This window comes from Nerophis lumbriciformis, linkage group LG16, assembly GCF_033978685.3.
Source record: "Nerophis lumbriciformis linkage group LG16, RoL_Nlum_v2.1, whole genome shotgun sequence".
Lineage (NCBI taxonomy): Eukaryota > Metazoa > Chordata > Actinopteri > Syngnathiformes > Syngnathidae > Nerophis > Nerophis lumbriciformis.
Window position 1 is genome coordinate 7409713 of NC_084563.2, and position 18692 is coordinate 7428404.

Consider the following 18692-nt stretch of genomic DNA (forward strand, 5'->3'; position numbering starts at 1 on the left):
AATCACATTGAACACCTAACAATAATCTCTTAAAAATAAAGAATATGTAAGAAATGCTTCCTAAAGGGTAAGAAAATAGTGCAAAGTGTGAAAATATAAACATTGAGAAACCTGAGAAGAACTACTTTCTGTAGTGCTCTAAAGGGTGAGCTAAGGTGGTGTGGTATTAGCGGTAATCCACAATTTCGTCATTTTGACTTTCTCTTCTCACTCCATGCAAAGAATCAAGCCAAACATGATAGTTGATACTGTCACCTGATTGGCTGTTAGTGTGTCACTCCAACTGATCAGTGGTCACTTTCTGTGTTGCTAGGTTACCAGAGAGCGGGTGCCTTTGGTCATGCAACCAACCTTGCTTCCATACTTCCTCTTTCTTCCAATGAAGAAAACAAAATACAACGTTTTATTGGAGGCATTTTTCATTGATATGGTCTATCGCGATTTATATTGATATCGCTTCATCGCCCAGCCCTAATTTCAGTCATGATACGCCCATAAAATAGTTTGATGAGTGAAGCGAGTAGCGGCCAATCAAAGCTCAGCGTCCATTGGAATGACTTGCGATGCTAAAGTGAGAAAGGTGTGACATGTGACTTAATGGGGGAGGGGTCACTTTATCATCATCATCATCGGGGGAAGCAGCATCGCTCGGATACCATGTGGGCAACGAGCATCATGGGAAGAAACATCCTGCTAGCCGGGGGAGCAAAAGGGCGGGAAAAAAGGCGGTTTGGGGACACATTTCAAGTTTGTAGCGAGTCGGCACATTTACCTTTGATCATCACTGCAAAGGGCAAAGGTGACAGATTGAGAACAAGCAGATGGTTAAAGAACAAAAGCAGCCGGTCTGGGGGGGGAGGGGGGTCACCATCCTCACAGACTGCACCATCAAACATTGTTGACATGTCTAAAGTAGCGCATGGCTGCTGGACTCCCACTGGCTTCCCACTACAGCCATTCAGAAAGTTCCTCCAAAAGACTCGCTTACTTTTTGTTAACAAAAAGTCAGTGCAGAAAAATTCAGTGCAAAAAAACTCAGTGCGAAAAAAGTCAGTGCAGAAAACTGTTGGATGCCTACGGACATTCATCTGGGTCTTTATTGAAAAAGCTTTTTTGGCACTGAATTTGTGAGTATGAACATCATTCAAGATATGCTGACGATTACATTAAACAAAAATGTGCATGTTTTAACAGTATCTTTGTTAAAATAGTGTTTTAAAATGCAGTGCATAAACAATCACTGCATAAAAATTCAGTGCAAAAAAAGTTCAGGGCAAAAAAATCTATGTGAAAAAAATCTGCGTAAAAACACTTCAGTGTGGAAGGATTTAGTGCAAAAACAACAACAATTCAATGTGAAAAAAATCATTGCAGAAAACAATTCTAGGGGAAAAAATTGTGTAAAAATATTCAGTGTAAAAAAATTCAGCACAGAAAAATTCAGTGTAAAAGAAGTCAGTGTTTAAAAAAATAGTGTAAAAAATTCAGTGCAAATAATTTTATGTGGATAAAAATCAGCGTAAAAACACTTCAGTGCGGAAAAAAATAGTGTAAAAATATTCAGTGTAAAAACATTCAGCGCAGAAAATTTCAGTGTAAAAGAGGTCAGTGTTTAAAAAAATTCAGTGCAGAAAAATTCTGTGCAAATAATTTTATGTGGATAAAAATCAGCGGAAAAACACTTCAGTGCGGAAAAAAAAAGTGTAAAAATATTCAGTGTAAAAAAATTCAGCGCAGAAAAATTCAATGTAAAAGAAGTCAGTGTTTAAAAAAATTCAGTGCAGAAAAATTCTGTGCAAATAATTTTATGTGGATAAAAATCAGCGTAAAAACACTTCAGTGCGCAAAAAAATAGTGTAAAAATATTCAGTGTAAAAAAATTCAGCGCAGAAAATTTCAGTGTAAAAGAAGTCAGTGTTTAAAAAAATAGTGTAAAAAATTCAGTGCAAATAATTTTATGTGGATAAAAATCAGCGTAAAAACACTTCAGTGCGGAAAAAATTAAGTGCAAAAAAAATTCTGTGTAAAGAAACATCATAGCAGAAAACAATTTCAGTGGGAAAAAAAAAAGTGTAAAAATATTCAGTGTAAAAACATTTTGTGCAGAAAAATTCGGTGTGGAAAAAAGTCAGTATAGAAAAATTCAATGTGAAAAAAAAATCAGCGTAAAAACACTTGTAAATGTAGTTCCAAAAAAATGTCGGTGTAAAATTGTTTTGATGCAAAACAAAATCAGAGCAGAAAATGATTTCAGTGAAAAAAAATAATGTAAAAATATTCAGTATAAAAAAAAAATCAATGCAGAAAAAATTATGTGTAAAAACAATACAGTGCAAAAAAATTCTGTGTGAAAAATGTCAGTGTTTAAAAAATAGTATAAAAAAATTCAGTGCAAAAAAAATTCTGTGTAAAAAAAATGAGTCAGAAATATTCAATAGTCAAAGTCAAAATGTCCCCTTTTCTGGAAGAAGACTGAAGCACCTCATTGGCTGCTTCTGAGACCGGACCTTCCTAATTTCAGTTTGACATTTGAAGCAACACAACGTCTACAATTAATTTTTCTGCAGTGTATTTTAACAAACTCCAATGCAGATTTTGCTCACAAATATTTATTCCTTGAAAATGTCAGCATAATTGAAGGTATTTAAGAAAAAAAAATCAGTTCGCAAATTTTAAACGCAACAACAAAAGCTTTGCTGATAAAGAGACGAATAAACATTTATCGCCGGCGCGCAGGAAGTCAACTTATCGGGAGGCGAGAAGGGAAGGAAATAGCGAGAAAGATGGAAAGTAAAGTGGAATAAATCACATTCTGGAACAAGAAGAAGCCAGCGGGAGTCCAGCCTTTGGTACCATGTATGTCTGCCACCTAGTGGCCGTCCTCTGAAGTGCAGCACAAACCTGACACGTGAGCGCACGGTTCGAATCCAAACCTTTTTTTAACGACACCTTTGCTAAAGTTCCCCGGCGACAACCGGCGGGCGCGTCAAAGTCGGCGTCTCTACCTTTGAAGTTGGGCCGGATCCTGGCATCGTAGCCGGAAACTTTGCCCATCAGCTTGTCCAGGAACTCCGAGGGCGGCATGGGGGAGGCGGCCTTCCTCGCCGCGGCCTCCTTGGACGCCGCCAGGCTGCGAGACAGAAGACAATTTGGAGTTGGCAAGCGGCAGATACGACCTCGTGACGCCTCCGCGAAGCGACGACAAGCAAAGTCCTGACCTTTGACCTGCACACGCACACTTGAGGTGTATCCTCATCAGAGTTTACACAGGGCCATAATTAAAAGATGCTAATTAGCTCCCAGGACACAACAAGCAGCTATTCATTAACATTGCACTCCTTTACCCGCAATGTCAAATTAGCCTTTCTGAGGACACACACGGTTTTTTAATAAGAATACATTTTTGGGCCATCTCCATGCAACCAGACAAAGCATTTTTTTCTAACCTGTAACCCAGATCTGGGCAAATTAAGGCCCGGGGCCACATTAAGTTTTTCCAATCTGGCCCGCAGGACAGTCCCAAATATTTTTTTTGATCTTTAAGATATAAAGTGTAGCTGCCATTATGATGTGCAGTGATGTTTTCTAATGACCGTAAGTCTTCAACTATACTAAGTATTTCAATGCTTGGAATCTGCTCTTTTGCATGATATACTAGTTACTATGGTAATCTAATGAGTTACTGTGGTAATCTAATGAGTTACTATGGTCATCTAAGTCACAGCAGATCAGACGAGGCACCAAGCAGTGTGGGTGGGGAGCGTTTAATTCTACTGGGTATAACATCCTGCCTTTCAGAAATCAAAATCAGAGTAATTCAGGTAACGAGACGGGGATAAACATCAAACTTTTCACTTAATGTAACAACGCAAATAGTTGTGTCGGAGGCAGATATTTACGTATATCCGAATTTTAGTGTTACTTATTTTCTTTCATAGTCATATTTGAAAACAGCTCGTGTTTTCCATTTATTCTCTTTCTGTTTCTCTGCAAGTAAACTGTGTGTGTTAACCTTGAATTCTTTGGAATGTGTTTTGACTAGCATGTGTTTTGACTAGAGAGAGGAGAGAGGAGAGAGGGTTTTGTGGGTCGGGAAGACAGACCATTTTGGCGGGGCGATAGAATGTTCTATGCTGGACTGGTTTCAAATGTATATCTGCAAAGCTTTGAAAATATACAACAAAATACCTATTCTGTCTCTGGTGGTTTTTCAACTCAGCTTTAAGTGTCGTAAAGAGCTTGGGAGCGACTTGTGACTTGAATTCCCTGGGAGGAACAACTGGTCCAAAACGCAACAGTTTCCACAGAGTGTCAGCCTGAAATGTGGGTGTCAGGGACAGACGCGGAAGGCGATTTTTACAACAAGCTTAGTGATGTATCACATATATCAGATTGTAGGTGAGGTTTTTTTACCCTTCACGTTCATACTTTGCTGTGTTTGTTGCATTTCGCTTGATTGTAAAATATATCGATGGAGAGGGTAGGTGACGTTCATATGCTGTCAATATTCAGTGTTTTATTGTTCATAGTTAATATTGTAAATCCCACATTCTTTACTTTCATGTACATTCTGGGTGTCTCATTCAGTAAAAAAAAAAAGGTAAAAAATTCCATTCCGTTTTTTAAGGTGGTCTGTCATAACGTTTTTAGCATTCAGTCGGACATTATTGTGAGGTTTTGTATTAGAGTTACTAAAAATGGGACATAAGCACACACACTGTACAGCAGATTTTCACAAAATAATTTGAAAAGTATACGAATAAGAAGACATAATGAACCCTTTTGAGCATATTAAAGCAACATTCAAAACTAAACAAAAACTTAATATATACATATATATACAGTATATATATATATATATATATATATATATATATATATATATATATATATATATATATATATATATATATATGTTAAGTTTTTGTTTAGTTTTTGTTGAATTTTGCTTTAATATGCTCAAAAGGGCTCATTATGTCTTCTTATTCTTATTCATTTTCATACATTTTTGAAAAAGCTCCTGGGAGCTAAAGAGCCGCATGCGGGTTGCCGACTCCCGGTATTGGGTATAAAACATAAAAAAAATACAAATATATAGATAGATGGATAGATAGATAGATAGATAGATAGATAGATAGATAGATAGATAGATAGTACTTTATTGATTCCTTCAGGAGAGTTCCCTCAGGAAAATGTAAATTCCAGCAGCAGTGTACAGAATTGAGATATAATTGAACATAACTTAAAAAGTCAATAATGGGGGTATAAATGGAAATAAAATAGAAAATATAACAATAAGAATAAAAATTGAAAGTAACAATAAGAATACAAATTGAAAGTAACAATAAGAATACAAATATAACAGTAAAAATAAGAATATAACAAGAGAAACTAGGCGGTAGTATGAAGAGAATAAAATGAAGAAAAACGACAATACCGTTGATTGTATGAAAGATGTATATATACATATATATATATATATATATATATATATATATATATATATATATAGATATATATATAGATATATATATATATACATACATATATATATATACATATACAGGACTGTCTCAGAAAATTAGAATATTGTGATAAAGTTCTTTATTTTCTGTAATGCAATTAAAAAAACAAAAATGTCATACATTCTGGATTCATTACACATCAACTGAAATATTGCAAGCATTTTATTATTTTAATATTGCTGATTATGGCATATGGTCAGTACACCAGTTACTGGTGGTTTTAGCACTGTGGACAGGTGCCAGATCATGTTGGAAAATGAAATCATCATCTCCATAGAGCTTTTCAACAAATGGAAGTAGTGCTCTAAAATCTCTAGAAGCGTCTGACTTGGGCTAAGGAAAAGAAGCACTGGACAGTTGCCGAGTGGTCCAGAGTCCTGTTTTCAGACGAAAGCAAGTTTTGTATTTGATTTGGAAGTCAAGGCACTAGAGTCTGGAGGAAGGCTAGAGAGGAGCAAAATCCAAGTTGCTTGAAATCCAGTGTGAAGTTCCCACAGTCAGCAATGGTTTGGGGAGCCATGTCAGCTGCTGGTGTTGGTCCACTGTGTTTCATCAAGTCCAGAGTCAATGCAGCTGTGTACCAAGAGATTTTAGAGCACTACATGCTTCCATCTGTTGAAAAGCTCTATGGAGATGTTGATTTCATTTTCCAGCATGATCTGGCACCTGCCCACGGTGCCAAAACCACCAGTAACTGGTGTACTGACCATGGGGTTAATGTCCTCGATTGGCCTGCCAACTCCCCTGACCTGAACCCCATAGAGAATGTGTGGGGTATTGTGAAGAAGAAGCTGAAAGACACCAGACCCAATAATGCAAAATGAGTTAAAGGCTGCTATTGAAGCATCCTGGGCATCCATAACACCTCAGCAATGCCACAGGCTGATTGCCTCCACGCCACGCCACATTGATGCAGTAATCCGTGCAAAAGGATTCCCAACCAAGTACTGAGTGCATTAATTGACTTTTTCAAATGTTTGATTTTGTTTTGCTGTTATAAATCTTTTTTTTTTACTTAGGAAATATTCAAATTTTTTGAGATGGGATTTTTGAGTTTTCTTAAGCTGAATGCCATAATTAGCAATATTAAAATAATAAAATGCTTGCAATATTTCAGTTGATGTGTAATGAATCCAGAATGTATGACATTGTTGTTTTTTAAATTGCATTACAGAAAATAAAGAACTTTATCACAATATTCTAATTTTCTGAGACAGTCCTGTATTTATACATATATACACACACACATACACACATATATATATATATATATATATATATATATATATATATATATATATATATATATATATATATATATATATATATATATATATATATATACACAAGAACATTTCTGTCATGACGTGTGTCAGTAGAAATGTTCACCATTCAGCCTGCAAGAATTCCACTTCTGACAACAGAAAACATGTTGCAATAAATTGTAAATTATTTTTATGTTTTACACGCAAAAACAAACACAGACTATAATTGTAGTCCAAGGAACATTCAAAAATAATTACCAAACAAATCAGAAGTTACTCACAAGTCACTAAATAAGTCATTATTTTATAAGTCATTATTTTGAGGGCTACTTTTACTTGCGTCATACTATTTTAAAGTAACAGTGCTCTAACTTGAGTACAATTTGTGGGTTCTCTACCCTCCTCTGGATATCATGTGCGATACAAAGAGTCTGCAAACTGGTCAATATCTTCAATTCATCATTTTGATATATATGCTATACTTTGTGTTATTGTATTGCTTATTTATTAGTGTATTGCATGAATAGCATTCTGAAAACGTGACATTTGTCAATATGAACAAATATGAACTAATTACACTTGCATATTACTGACACATACAAGGCCTGCAAGGCAGTATTAGAAAGGATCCAGTAACAAACGTGTCCGCATCATTCAACTTCATGAATTATTGTGGCCACTAGGGGTCGGCAAAAAAAGCAATGACCACTCCACTTCAACTTAGAGACAGCATAAGTGCGTCACTATCAGTATTTACTGGAAGTTTGGGGAAGACGTTATTTGTAGTTGACATGTAAGTGTTGATTAGGAGATGGAAGTGAGTGACAAGAGGAATGTTGGTTGTTATAAGTACAAACGTTTGAAAAATAAAGGTGAAATAAGAGAAGAATTGTGCATGTTTAACGTGAACAGGAAGTAGTACGCGTTGAAAATGTTCCTCTCGGCTCTTGGAAGTTTGTCTTCCTCGCCGTTGTCACTTCCACTTCCTGCCGGCGTGTCACGCATCCACGGGAAGGCTTTTCTGCCGGCGCCGCAGCCAAAGCGAGATGACAGTCGAGCGAGGTCCGGGCTGACCCTTGACCCCGGCGGTGCGCGCGCGACCGGACCGCACTAGTGGTGCTGGGGGATGTGATTACATCATCTCTAGTGGCTGGACAACGCGCTCATGCGGCCTTTAAATAGACGACTGTAACGACCCGTTTAGTAACGACCCATTTAGCTGGGTTAGCCGAGCAGAAGTACGCCACGGTTGTGACGCAACGCCACTACAGGACTAACAATAATAATAATAATAATAATAACAACAATTATAATAACAATGATAATAACAACAATTATAATAATAATGATGATAATAATAATAATAATAATAATAATAGTAATGATAATAACAATAACAACAATAATAATAATCATCATCATAATAACAACAACAATAATAATAATAACAATACTGCAAACTATTCAAGTCAGTAAGTGATGCAGACAGCAATTTAAAGGCTACGTGAAGGTCAAAAGACTGTCACATGACTGTCATGTGAAGGTCACAAGACTGTCACATGACTGTCACGTGAAGGTCACAAGACTGTCACGTGAAGGTCACAAGACTGTCACATGACTGCCACGTGAAGGTCACAAGACTGTCACGTGAAGGTCACAAGACTGTCACGTGAAGGTCAAAAGACTGTCACATGACTGCCACGTGAAGGTCAAAAGACTGTCACATGACTGCCACGTGAAGGTCACAAGACTGTCACGTGAAGGTCACAAGACTGTCACATGACTGCCACGTGAAGGTCACAAGACTGTCACGTGAAGGTCACAAGACTGTCACATGACTGTCATGTGAAGGTTACAAGACTGTCACGTGAAGGTCACAAGACTGTCACATGATTGTCATGTGAAGGTCAAAATATTGTCACATGACTGTCACGTGAAGGTTACAAGACTGTCACATGACTGTCATGTGAAGGTTACAAGACTGTCACATGATTGTCACATGAAGGTCACAAGACTGTCTTGTGAAGGTCACAAGACTGTCACATGACTGTCACGTGAAGGTCACAAAATAGTCACATGACTGTCATGTGAAGGTTACAAGACTGTCGAATGATTGTCACGTGAAGGTCACAAGACTGTCACATGATTGTCATGTGAAGGTTACAAGACTGTCACATGATTGTCACGTTAAAGTATTGTGACCTTCACGTGGCAGTCATGTGGCAGTCATGTGACAGTCTTGTGACCTTCACGTGACAGTCATGTGACAGTCTTGTGACCTTCACGTGACAGTCTTGTGACCTTCACGTGACATTCATGTGACAGTCTTGTGACCTTCACATGACAATCATATGACGGTCTTGTAACCTTCACATGACAGTCATGTGACAGTCTTGTGACCTTCACGTGACAGTCTTGTGACCTTCACATGACAATCATATGACAGTCTTGTAACCTTCACATGACAGCCATGTGACAGTCTTGTGACCTTCACGTGACAGTCTTGTGACCTTCATGTGACAATCATGTGACAGTCTTGTAACCTTCACATGACAGTCATGTGACAGTCTTGTAACCTTGACGTGACAGTCATGTGACAGTCTTGTGACCTTCACGTGACAATCATGTGACAGTCTTGTGACCTTCACGTGACAATCATGTGACAGTCTTGTGACCTTCACGTGACAATCATGTGACAGTCTTGTGACCTTCACGTGACAATCATGTGACAGTCTTGTGACCTTCACGTGACAATCATGTGACAGTCTTGTAACCTTCACATGACAATCATGTGACAGTCTTGTGACCTTCACGTGACAATCATTCGACAGTCTTGTAACCTTCACATGACAGTCATGTGACTATTTTGTGACCTTCACGTGACAGTCATGTGACAGTCTTGTGACCTTCACATGACAGTCTTGTGACCTTCACGTGACAATCATGTGACAGTCTTGTAACCTTCACATGACAGTCATGTGACAGTCTTGTGACCTTTGTCACCATTGTCACGTGAAGGTCACAAGACTGTCACATGATTGTCATGTGAAGGTCACAAGACTGTCACATGATTGTCATGTGAAGGTCACAAGACTGTCACATGACTGTCATGAGAAGGTTACAAGACTGTCACATGACTGTCACGTGAAGGTTACAAGACTGTCACATGACTGTCATGTGAAGGTTACAAGACTGTCACATGATTGTCACATGAAGGTCACAAGACTGTCACGTGAAGGTCACAAGACTGTCACATGGCTGTCATGTGAAGGTTACAAGACTGTCATATGATTGTCATGTGAAGGTCACAAGACTGTCACATGAATGTCACGTGAAGGTCACAAGACTGTCACATGACTGTCACGTGAAGGTCACAAGACTGTCACATGACTGTCACGTGAAGGTCACAAGACTGGCACATGATTGTCACGTGAAGGTCAAAAGACTGTCCCATGATTGTCAAGTGAAGGTCACATGAAGCTCAGAAGACTGTCACATGACTGTCATGTGAAGGTCACATGATAATGTATCCTTATTAAAGATACATTCTTCAGGACAAGTTAAAATCATCAGCCCGGAGGTTGGGTCTTGGGCACAGTTGGGTGTTCCAACAGGACAATGAGCCCAAACACACGTCAAAAGTGGTAAAGGAATGGCTAAATCAGGCTAGAATGAGTGTGTGTACATATGTACATAATATATATATACATACATATATATATAAATAATGTTGACAATAATATCGTTTATCGGCAAGAATGAGTAGGTCAATATATGGTCCAGCAAATGTGTCATCATCCCAGGCCGAGGACTAAGTTGAGGGAAGTGTTTGATCCAGATGTTTGCTGACACGTGTTCCGCTGTCCCTGTCAGGCGAGTCAAAAAAGAGAGCATCGCTGATCACCAGCGATCAATATTTAAAGAGACAGCCTTCCATCGTTTGTCATCTTTAATCCTTGGCCTGGCACTGAGCTGTGAGGCGGGTCTGCACACACGAGTCAGTACAAAGACTGCAGGACTGGATGATAAACACAGCGAGAGTTGAAAAGGAGGCGCCGGGACAAAGTCAACAAGTCTTGGAACAGAACGAGGCCTTCAACAGTTTGGAGCAGCAAAACTGCGCGGGGGCCCGGTTGTTCTTCCTCTCCGGATCAAAGCGCTGCTTGCTGAGATTATTTGGGATCAATGCAGGCGGCGCCGAGAGGAAAGCGCTGAGTGAGGAGTGTGAAGTGTGCGCGGCGGGTGGCGAGAGGGAGGCGCGCGCTAACGCCAGGCTGCAATCATTAGCGCTAAGTGTTTCTCATTATGGTCCTCTGAAGACCTGAAACCCCTAATTGGGCTCATCCTGACATTTAGTAACCCCGCCCCCCCCAAGGCATGAAGAGACACTCGCTCATCATGTCCTACAAAACGCACGCACACGCATTCCCCCTCTCTATATCTCTCCTACTTAGTCTGGTCTTGTAGCGTTCTTGAAGCCTCTTTTTGCATTGAACAACAGAATCGATCAACCGACATCTCAACGAAATTGACACGGTTTTCTCGGCGAGAAGGCCGGGTTCTGTCCTGACAGAACGGTTGTTTTTGGACACGCGATGGCCTCTTGGGAGATGTGGTCCTGGATTCTTTCAATCCAGGACCTTGAAGACCTCTACCTCACAGGATTGGAGTAAGCCTTGCTGGTGTATCCGCAAATTGGAAGATGCTGGCACCCGATCAAGGTGCCACAAATGATTGAAGGATGGACAGAGCTGTGGGCATGCAGAACTTTGTGGTTTCTGAACGCAATCGCAAACCGAATAACATCTTGGAGAAGCTGTCTGCTCTGCAAGTGTTAGAATAATTATGTATATTATCACACTAACTTTATGCTTAAGGGCCATTGCTAGAAATTATTGTCAATTGTGCTGAAGTGGTATTTTTGTATCTGTGCAAAGCCAGCCGACTTCATCAGTGTTGTGTCCAGACTCGGCCCGCTGGCTGCCAAGGCCAAACACCGCCGTGACGCAGACAGCGCAGAGACAAGGCAATATGACCTGCGTCAACCAAATTTTATTTATTCTATAATCATATATTTTGTCTAACTGGAGTTGTCGAGATTACCCCCTTCCCTCAGCGACAGCTTCAGCGATGTAATAGGGCCCTTCCAAATAAATAGAGGAGGCGCACGGGCTTGACTTTTAGAACGTAGTTTGGATCTGTAACTAGAATACAGCCCAAAACACGTGTCTCCTCGAGCTAAATTGAACCCTGTCTCTGCATGATTCCTTGCTTCTTGTCTGATTATTAGAAGTCATCAGTGTTTGAACCTGACAGCAAGGCAAAGTATGATGAATTTGAGGACAATTAGGGTGAACTGTTTAAATTAGTCTTTGCTCACTCAAACACAAACATTCTAATCTGGATTGTTTTCTTTGGCTGGAAAGGAGAATCTCCCAGAGGACAGCGCAGAGAATAATGTACAAATTCCTTCCCTGTCTTTCATGGACACACACCTCCTGGTTGTTGACGTCTGTTGGACTGCCTGGCTGGCTGTGGTATCGCTATATACCAAAGCCACTCTTCGGGCTTAAAGTTAAAGTTAAAGTACCACTGATAGTCACACACACACACATTAGGTGTGGTGAAATTACTCTCTGCGTTTGACTCAAGCCCTTGTTCCACCCCCCGGGAATCATTTTGCTGATTTAACCTCCAATTCCAACCCTTGATGCTGAGTGCCAAGCAGGGAGGTAATGGCTCCCATTTTTAAAGTCTTTGGTATGACTCGGCCGGGGTTTGAACTCATGACCTACCCATCTCAGGGCGGACACTCTAACCACTAGGCCATTGAGCAGGTTACAGGCACGCACAATACATCCGTGGAAAATACACACCCCACTACCCACACGCCCCGTGGTATGATGGACAGCGGCGCCCCTGGTGGCAGCAGCTTTGGGCAAATGCCTGCCCTCAACCCTCGTTTCCAAGCCTCCACTTGTGTGTCGGGATGTGTATTTGTGTTTTTCCTGGTCTCAAACTGAGCCCCTGCACCCTTGTGCTGACTTCGCAGAAACCAGGAGGACGTTGTTCCCCGACATGTGGCTGCTGGGTCGGGTCATTTTCAGAATTTGGGGCATTGTAGAACTATGACTATGTCCATTCATTTGAAAGGGAATTTCCTAGGAATTTGGGTAAATATGGGAAATTTTGAAAATATACATAATACCACAATTGTCTTAGGTGATACAAATGGGTTGGTGTTGGACTTATTCCAAATGGTTGATAAATGTAGACAAATGTTTTGTATGTCGGAATTCCTGGAATTTCAGGAAAAGCGAGGGTCTCAAACTGAGCCCCTGCACCCGAGCACCGCTTAGTTGGGGCAAAGTGTGCTGACTTTGCAGAAACCAGAAGGACGTTGTTCCCCGACATGTGGCAGCTGGGTCGGGTCATTTTCAGAATTTGGGGTATGAATATGTCCATTCATTTGAAAGGGAATTTCGTAGGAATTTGGGGAAAATGGGAAATTTTGAAAATATACATAACACCACAATTGTCTTAGATGATACAAATGGGTTGGTGTTGGACTTTTTCGAAATGGTTGAAAATATTAGACGTAGTAACAGTTTGAATTGTATTTTGTATGTCGGAATTCCTGGAATTTCAGGAAAAGCGAGGGTCTCAAACTGAGCCCCTGCACCCGAGCGCCGCTTAGTTGGGGCAAAGTGTGCTGACTTTGCAGAAACCAGAAGGACGTTGTTCCCCGACATGTGGCGGCTGGGTCGGGCCATTTTCAGAATTTGGGGCATTGTAGAACTATGACTATGTCCATTCATTTGAAAGGGAATTTCCTAGAAATTTGGGAATTTTGGGAAATTTTGAAAATAATCATAATACCACAATTGTCTTAGGTGATACGAATGGGTTGGTGTTGGACTTTTTCGAAATGGTTGAAAAAGTTATACGTAGTAACAGTTTGAATTGTATTTTGTATGTCGGAATTCCTGGAATTTCAGGAAAAGCGAGGGTCTCAAACTGAGCCCCTGCACCCGAGCGCCGCTTAGTTGGGGCAAAGTGTGCTGACTTTGCAGAAACCAGAAGGACGTTGTTCCCCGACATGTGGCGGCTGGGTCGGGCCATTTTCAGAATTTGGTGCATTGTAGAACTACGAATATGTCCATTCATTTGAAAGGGAATTTCCTAGAAATTTGGGAATTTCGGGAAATTTTGAAAATAACCATAATACCACAATTGTCTTAGGTGATACGAATGGGTTGGTGTTGGACTTTTTTAAAATGGTTGAAAAATGTTGACGTAGTAACAGTTTGAATTTTATTTTGTATGTCGGAATCTCCGGGTTGGGGAGGAGACCCTGCTCCAAGTGGATGAGTTCAAGTACCTCGGAGTCTTGTTCATGAGTGAGGGAAGAGTGGATCGTGAGATCGACAGGCGGCTCGGTGCGGCGTCTTCAGTAATGCGGACGCTGTATCGATCCGTTGTGGTGAAGAAGGAGCTGAGCCGGAAGGCAAAGCTCCCAATTTACCGGTCGATCTACGTTCCCATCCTCACCTATGGTCATGAGCTTTGGGTTATGACCGAAAGGACAAGATCACGGGTACAAGAGGCCGAAATGAGCTTCCTCCGCCGGTTGGCGGGTCTCTCCCTTAGAGATAGGGTGAGAAGCTCTGTCATCCGGGAGGAGTTCAAAGTAAAGCCGCTGCTCCGCCACATGGAGAGGAGCCAGATGAGGTGGTTCGGGCATCTGGTCAGAATGCCACCCGAACGCCTTCCTAGGGAGGTGTTTAGGGCACGTCCGACCGGTAGGAGGTGTGGTGGAAGGTCTGAATCTTAAACAGCAACAAAAGTGAATTTAGTACAAAAGTTTTATTTACCCATAATCAAATGGTACAAGGTTGGATTGAATTGCCAGACAACGTCCTCCGGAGACGTTGAATGAATCGAGAATCATGCGAATCATACATAGGCTTGGTCTACTTGGCCATTTATGTGTTTTCCTCATGTGTCAAGGTCCCGTTGTTTTGGACCTGTTTATTCTGCAACCTCCTTGAATCCTTTAGCCATAACAAACGATCAACACATTTTGTAGAATATATTATATAACTATAACCCACATATGCTCCTTCAATGGTTCAGAATAGAAAAAAAAGAAACGAGCAGACATTCTTAATGCTTTTCGACCTCGCTTTCTCTCCAGACTTCGACAGACACAAAATATGGTTCACAAGGTCAGAAATGTCAGAAGCCACGGGGAAGACCCAGGAAACGTTGGGAAGACTATGTCTCCCGGCTGGCCTGGGAACGCCTCGGGGTCCCACCGGGAGGAGCTGGACGAAGTGGCTGGGGAGAGGGAAGTCTGGGCTTCCCTGCTTAGGCTGCTGCCTTCGCGACCTGGCCTCGGATAAGAGGTCAGAAGATGGATGGATGGATGTCGGAATTCCTGGAATTTCAGGAAAAGCGAGGGTCTCAAACTGAGCCTCTGCACCCGAGCGCCATTTAGTTGGGGCAAAGTGTGCTGACGTTGCAGAAACCAGAAGGACGTTGTTCCCCGACATGTGGCTGCTGGGTCGGGCCATACGCCATCCATCCATCTGCTTCCGCTTATCCGAGGTCGGGTCGCGGGGGCAGCAGCCTAAGCAGAGAAGCCAGACTTCCCTCTCCCCAGCCACTTCGTCCAGCTCTTCCTGTGGGACCCCGAGGCATTCCCAGGCCAGCCGGGAGACATAGTCTTCCCAACGTGTCCTGTGTCTTCCCCGCGGCCTCCTACCGGTCGGATGTGCCCTAAACACCTCCCTAGGGAGGCATTCGGGTGGCATCCTGACCAGATGCCCGAACCACCTCATCTGGCTCCTCTCCATGTGGAGGAGCAGCGGCTTTACTTTGAGCTCCCCCCGGATGGCAGAGCTTCTCACCCTATCTCCAAGGGAGAGCCCCGCCACCCGGCGGAGGGAACTCATTTCGGCCGCTTGTACCCGTGATCTTGTCCTTTCGGTCATAACCCAAAGCTCATGACCGTAGGTGAGGATGGGAACGTAGATCGACCGGTAAATTGAGAGCTTTGCCTTCCGGCTCAGCTCCTTCTTCACCACAACGGATCGATACAGCGTCCGCATTACTGAAGACGCCGCACCGATCCGCCTGTCGATCTCACGATCCACTCTTCCCTCACTCGTGAACAAGACTCCGAGGTACTTGAACTCCTCCACTTGGGGCAAGGTCTCCTCCCCAACCCGGAGATGGCACTCCACCCTTTTCCGGGCCAGAACCACGGACTCGGACTTGGAGGTGCTGATTCTCCATACGCCAACGTGTGGAAATGAAGCGTCCGCCACTTTATGACTGCTGAGCTCACACACACACACACACAATACATCATAAGTAATGGGTCACCGTGCCCTTGATCAACCCAAGTGCGCCGACGCCGACCTTTGAACCCTGACATCCACGCCAACAGCAGGAACATTAGACCCAGGAGAGCCCTCGTTAAGTCAAGTTTATGAACATATTGCACAGGTCTACAAGCGTTACTTTGCATATTTATCCCGTTTTTGTTTCCTGAGAAAGTGTGGATTATTCCACACATGAGGTCGTATTCAAAGTCCCCGTGGACCGCCTGCAAGAGCAATGAAGTTGATGTCACGTTGATACATTTGAAAAATTAACCATTGGAAGAAACGCTCCAACCGGCGCTGTAGGAGGGCGAGGGTGAGCAAATCAAGTGCTCCTTTTCTCGTGTCGTAAACGTCCTGTGAGCGCGATGTAAACAAAACATAGCGTTGATTGTTTAGGACTAAGTCTTTGTTTCATGAGGAAGAAATGTTCCGATCTATTTGCACCAAAGGTTCTGCAACCGCCAAAAAATTGTACAAAAGCCAAAAGCAGTGAAGTTGTCACGTTGTGTAAATGGTAAATAAAAAGAGAATACAATGATTTGCAAATCCTTTTCAACTTATATTCAATTGAATAGACTACAAAGACAAGATATTTCATGTTCACACTAGGGATGTCCCGATCCGATATTTGGATCGGATCGGCTGCCGATATTTGCCAAAAATTGCGTATCGGCAAGGCATGGGAAAATGCCGATCCAGATCCAGTTTGAAAAAAAACTCCGGTCCGTGTTTTCCAACGCACCTATTTAAATAATACATTCCACTTTTCTGCTGCGCCGTAATTTCCGTTCCGCATTTTCCAGCACACCTTCAACACATCCACAATTCTCACGCAGTTGCTTTTAGCTGCTGGCATTACACGACAGGCTCTTCTCACTCTTTCCTGCGTCTCCCTCTCACAGACAGCGAGCGCACCTTCTTACACACGTCACATACTGTCACGTCATACGTCACATACGTATACGTCCTCCCCCAGCAGACAGCGAGGTAGCGGCATGGCTAACGTTAGCTGTGATGCTAGCGCAACCGCTAAGGTGCGCGCCTGCTCAAGCGTCCTCTGCGCACGGCAAATCTATGCCACGCACAAAATCAAATAAAAAAATAAGCGCATAACAATTTTCGACACACGGACACGACAGAGACAACAGTTTTCGTCATCATTGTTCAAATATTGTGACGTCTGTCGAGACGCTTATCTCCATTCGGTGCCACACGTCCACACCATCAAAATGCCGAGGCAAAAATGTCCACATCAACACCGTATGAAAAAATTAGTGATTTTTTTAGTTGTGATTTCCTTCTCTGCATGAAAGTTTAAAAGTAGCATATATTAATGCAGTATGAAGAAGAATGTTTTAATGTAGACATGCAAGCCTTGAAAGAACATTTTGAAAATCAAGACTACATTTCCTGCAAATGGGTGCATTTCTACCCTATATTTTAACTTTAGATTTATTCTCATATCAAACTCTTTTGGCTGTCTTTTTGACACTTACATCAGGCACCCCGCTCCACACCCTTGATTATAAATAATGTAAATAATTCAATGTGATTATCTTGTGTAATGACTGTAATATGATGATAGTCTATATCTGATAGTATATATCTGTATCATGAATCAATTTAAGTGGACCCCAACTTAAACAAGTTGAAAAACTTATTGGGGTGTTACCATTTAGTGGTCAATTGTACGGAATATGTACTTCACTGTGCAACCTACTAATAAAAGTCTCAATCAATCAATCCAAACACATAGAATCATCATACTGCTGTGATTATATGCATCAAGTGTTCATTCAAGGCTAAGGCAAAATATGGAGATATATATTGTGTATCGCAATATGGCCTTAAAATATCGCAATATTAAAAAAAGGCCATATCGCCCAGCCCTAGTTCAATGATGCCATTTCTGTTTGTCATGTATAATTTTGTGTTTATCCTTGAACAAACAGGTCAGTTTCTTGTTACAAACCATTGTGTATTATTCAAACTCCCCTAATTCAGCTGGCTAGTTGTTATCAAGAGTACTAAAACCCTTTTCAACATGATTCCGACAACTAAGTAGGCTAAATAACTTTAAACTTTAATACATGCTCGGATAGGCCAGTATCGGTCAGTATCGGTATCGGTCAGTATCGGTATCGGATCGGAAATGCAAAAACAATATCGGCATCGGATCGGAAGTGCAAAAACCTGGATCGGGACATCCCTAGTTCACACTAAGAAACTTCATTTTTTTTTGCAAATAATCATGAACTTAGAATTTAATGGCAGCAACACATTGCAAAAAAGTAGTCAGAGGGGAATTTTTACCACTGTGTTACATGGCTTTTCCTTTTAACAACACTCAGTAAAGGTTTGGGAACTGAGGAGACACATTTTTGAAGTGGAATTCTTTCCCATTCTTGCTTGATGTACAGCTTAAGTTGTTCAACAGTCTCCCTTCTCATATTTTAGCCTTCACACATTTTCAATGGGAGACAGGTCTGGACTACAGGCAGGCCAGTCTA

The 18692-nt window shown here is 41.6% G+C and overlaps 1 protein-coding gene across 2 annotated transcripts in view; it reads right to left on the reverse strand.

The window, feature by feature from the left end:
- Positions 1-18692, reverse strand: part of glra1 (glycine receptor, alpha 1) — a 156314-nt gene that overhangs the window by 118980 nt on the left and 18642 nt on the right. For both annotated transcript variants that reach the window (XM_061976566.1, XM_061976564.1), the window contains exon 2: positions 3006-3130. In XM_061976566.1, coding sequence (XP_061832550.1) covers positions 3006-3130 — 125 coding nt within the window. The remainder of the gene's footprint in view (positions 1-3005; positions 3131-18692) is intronic.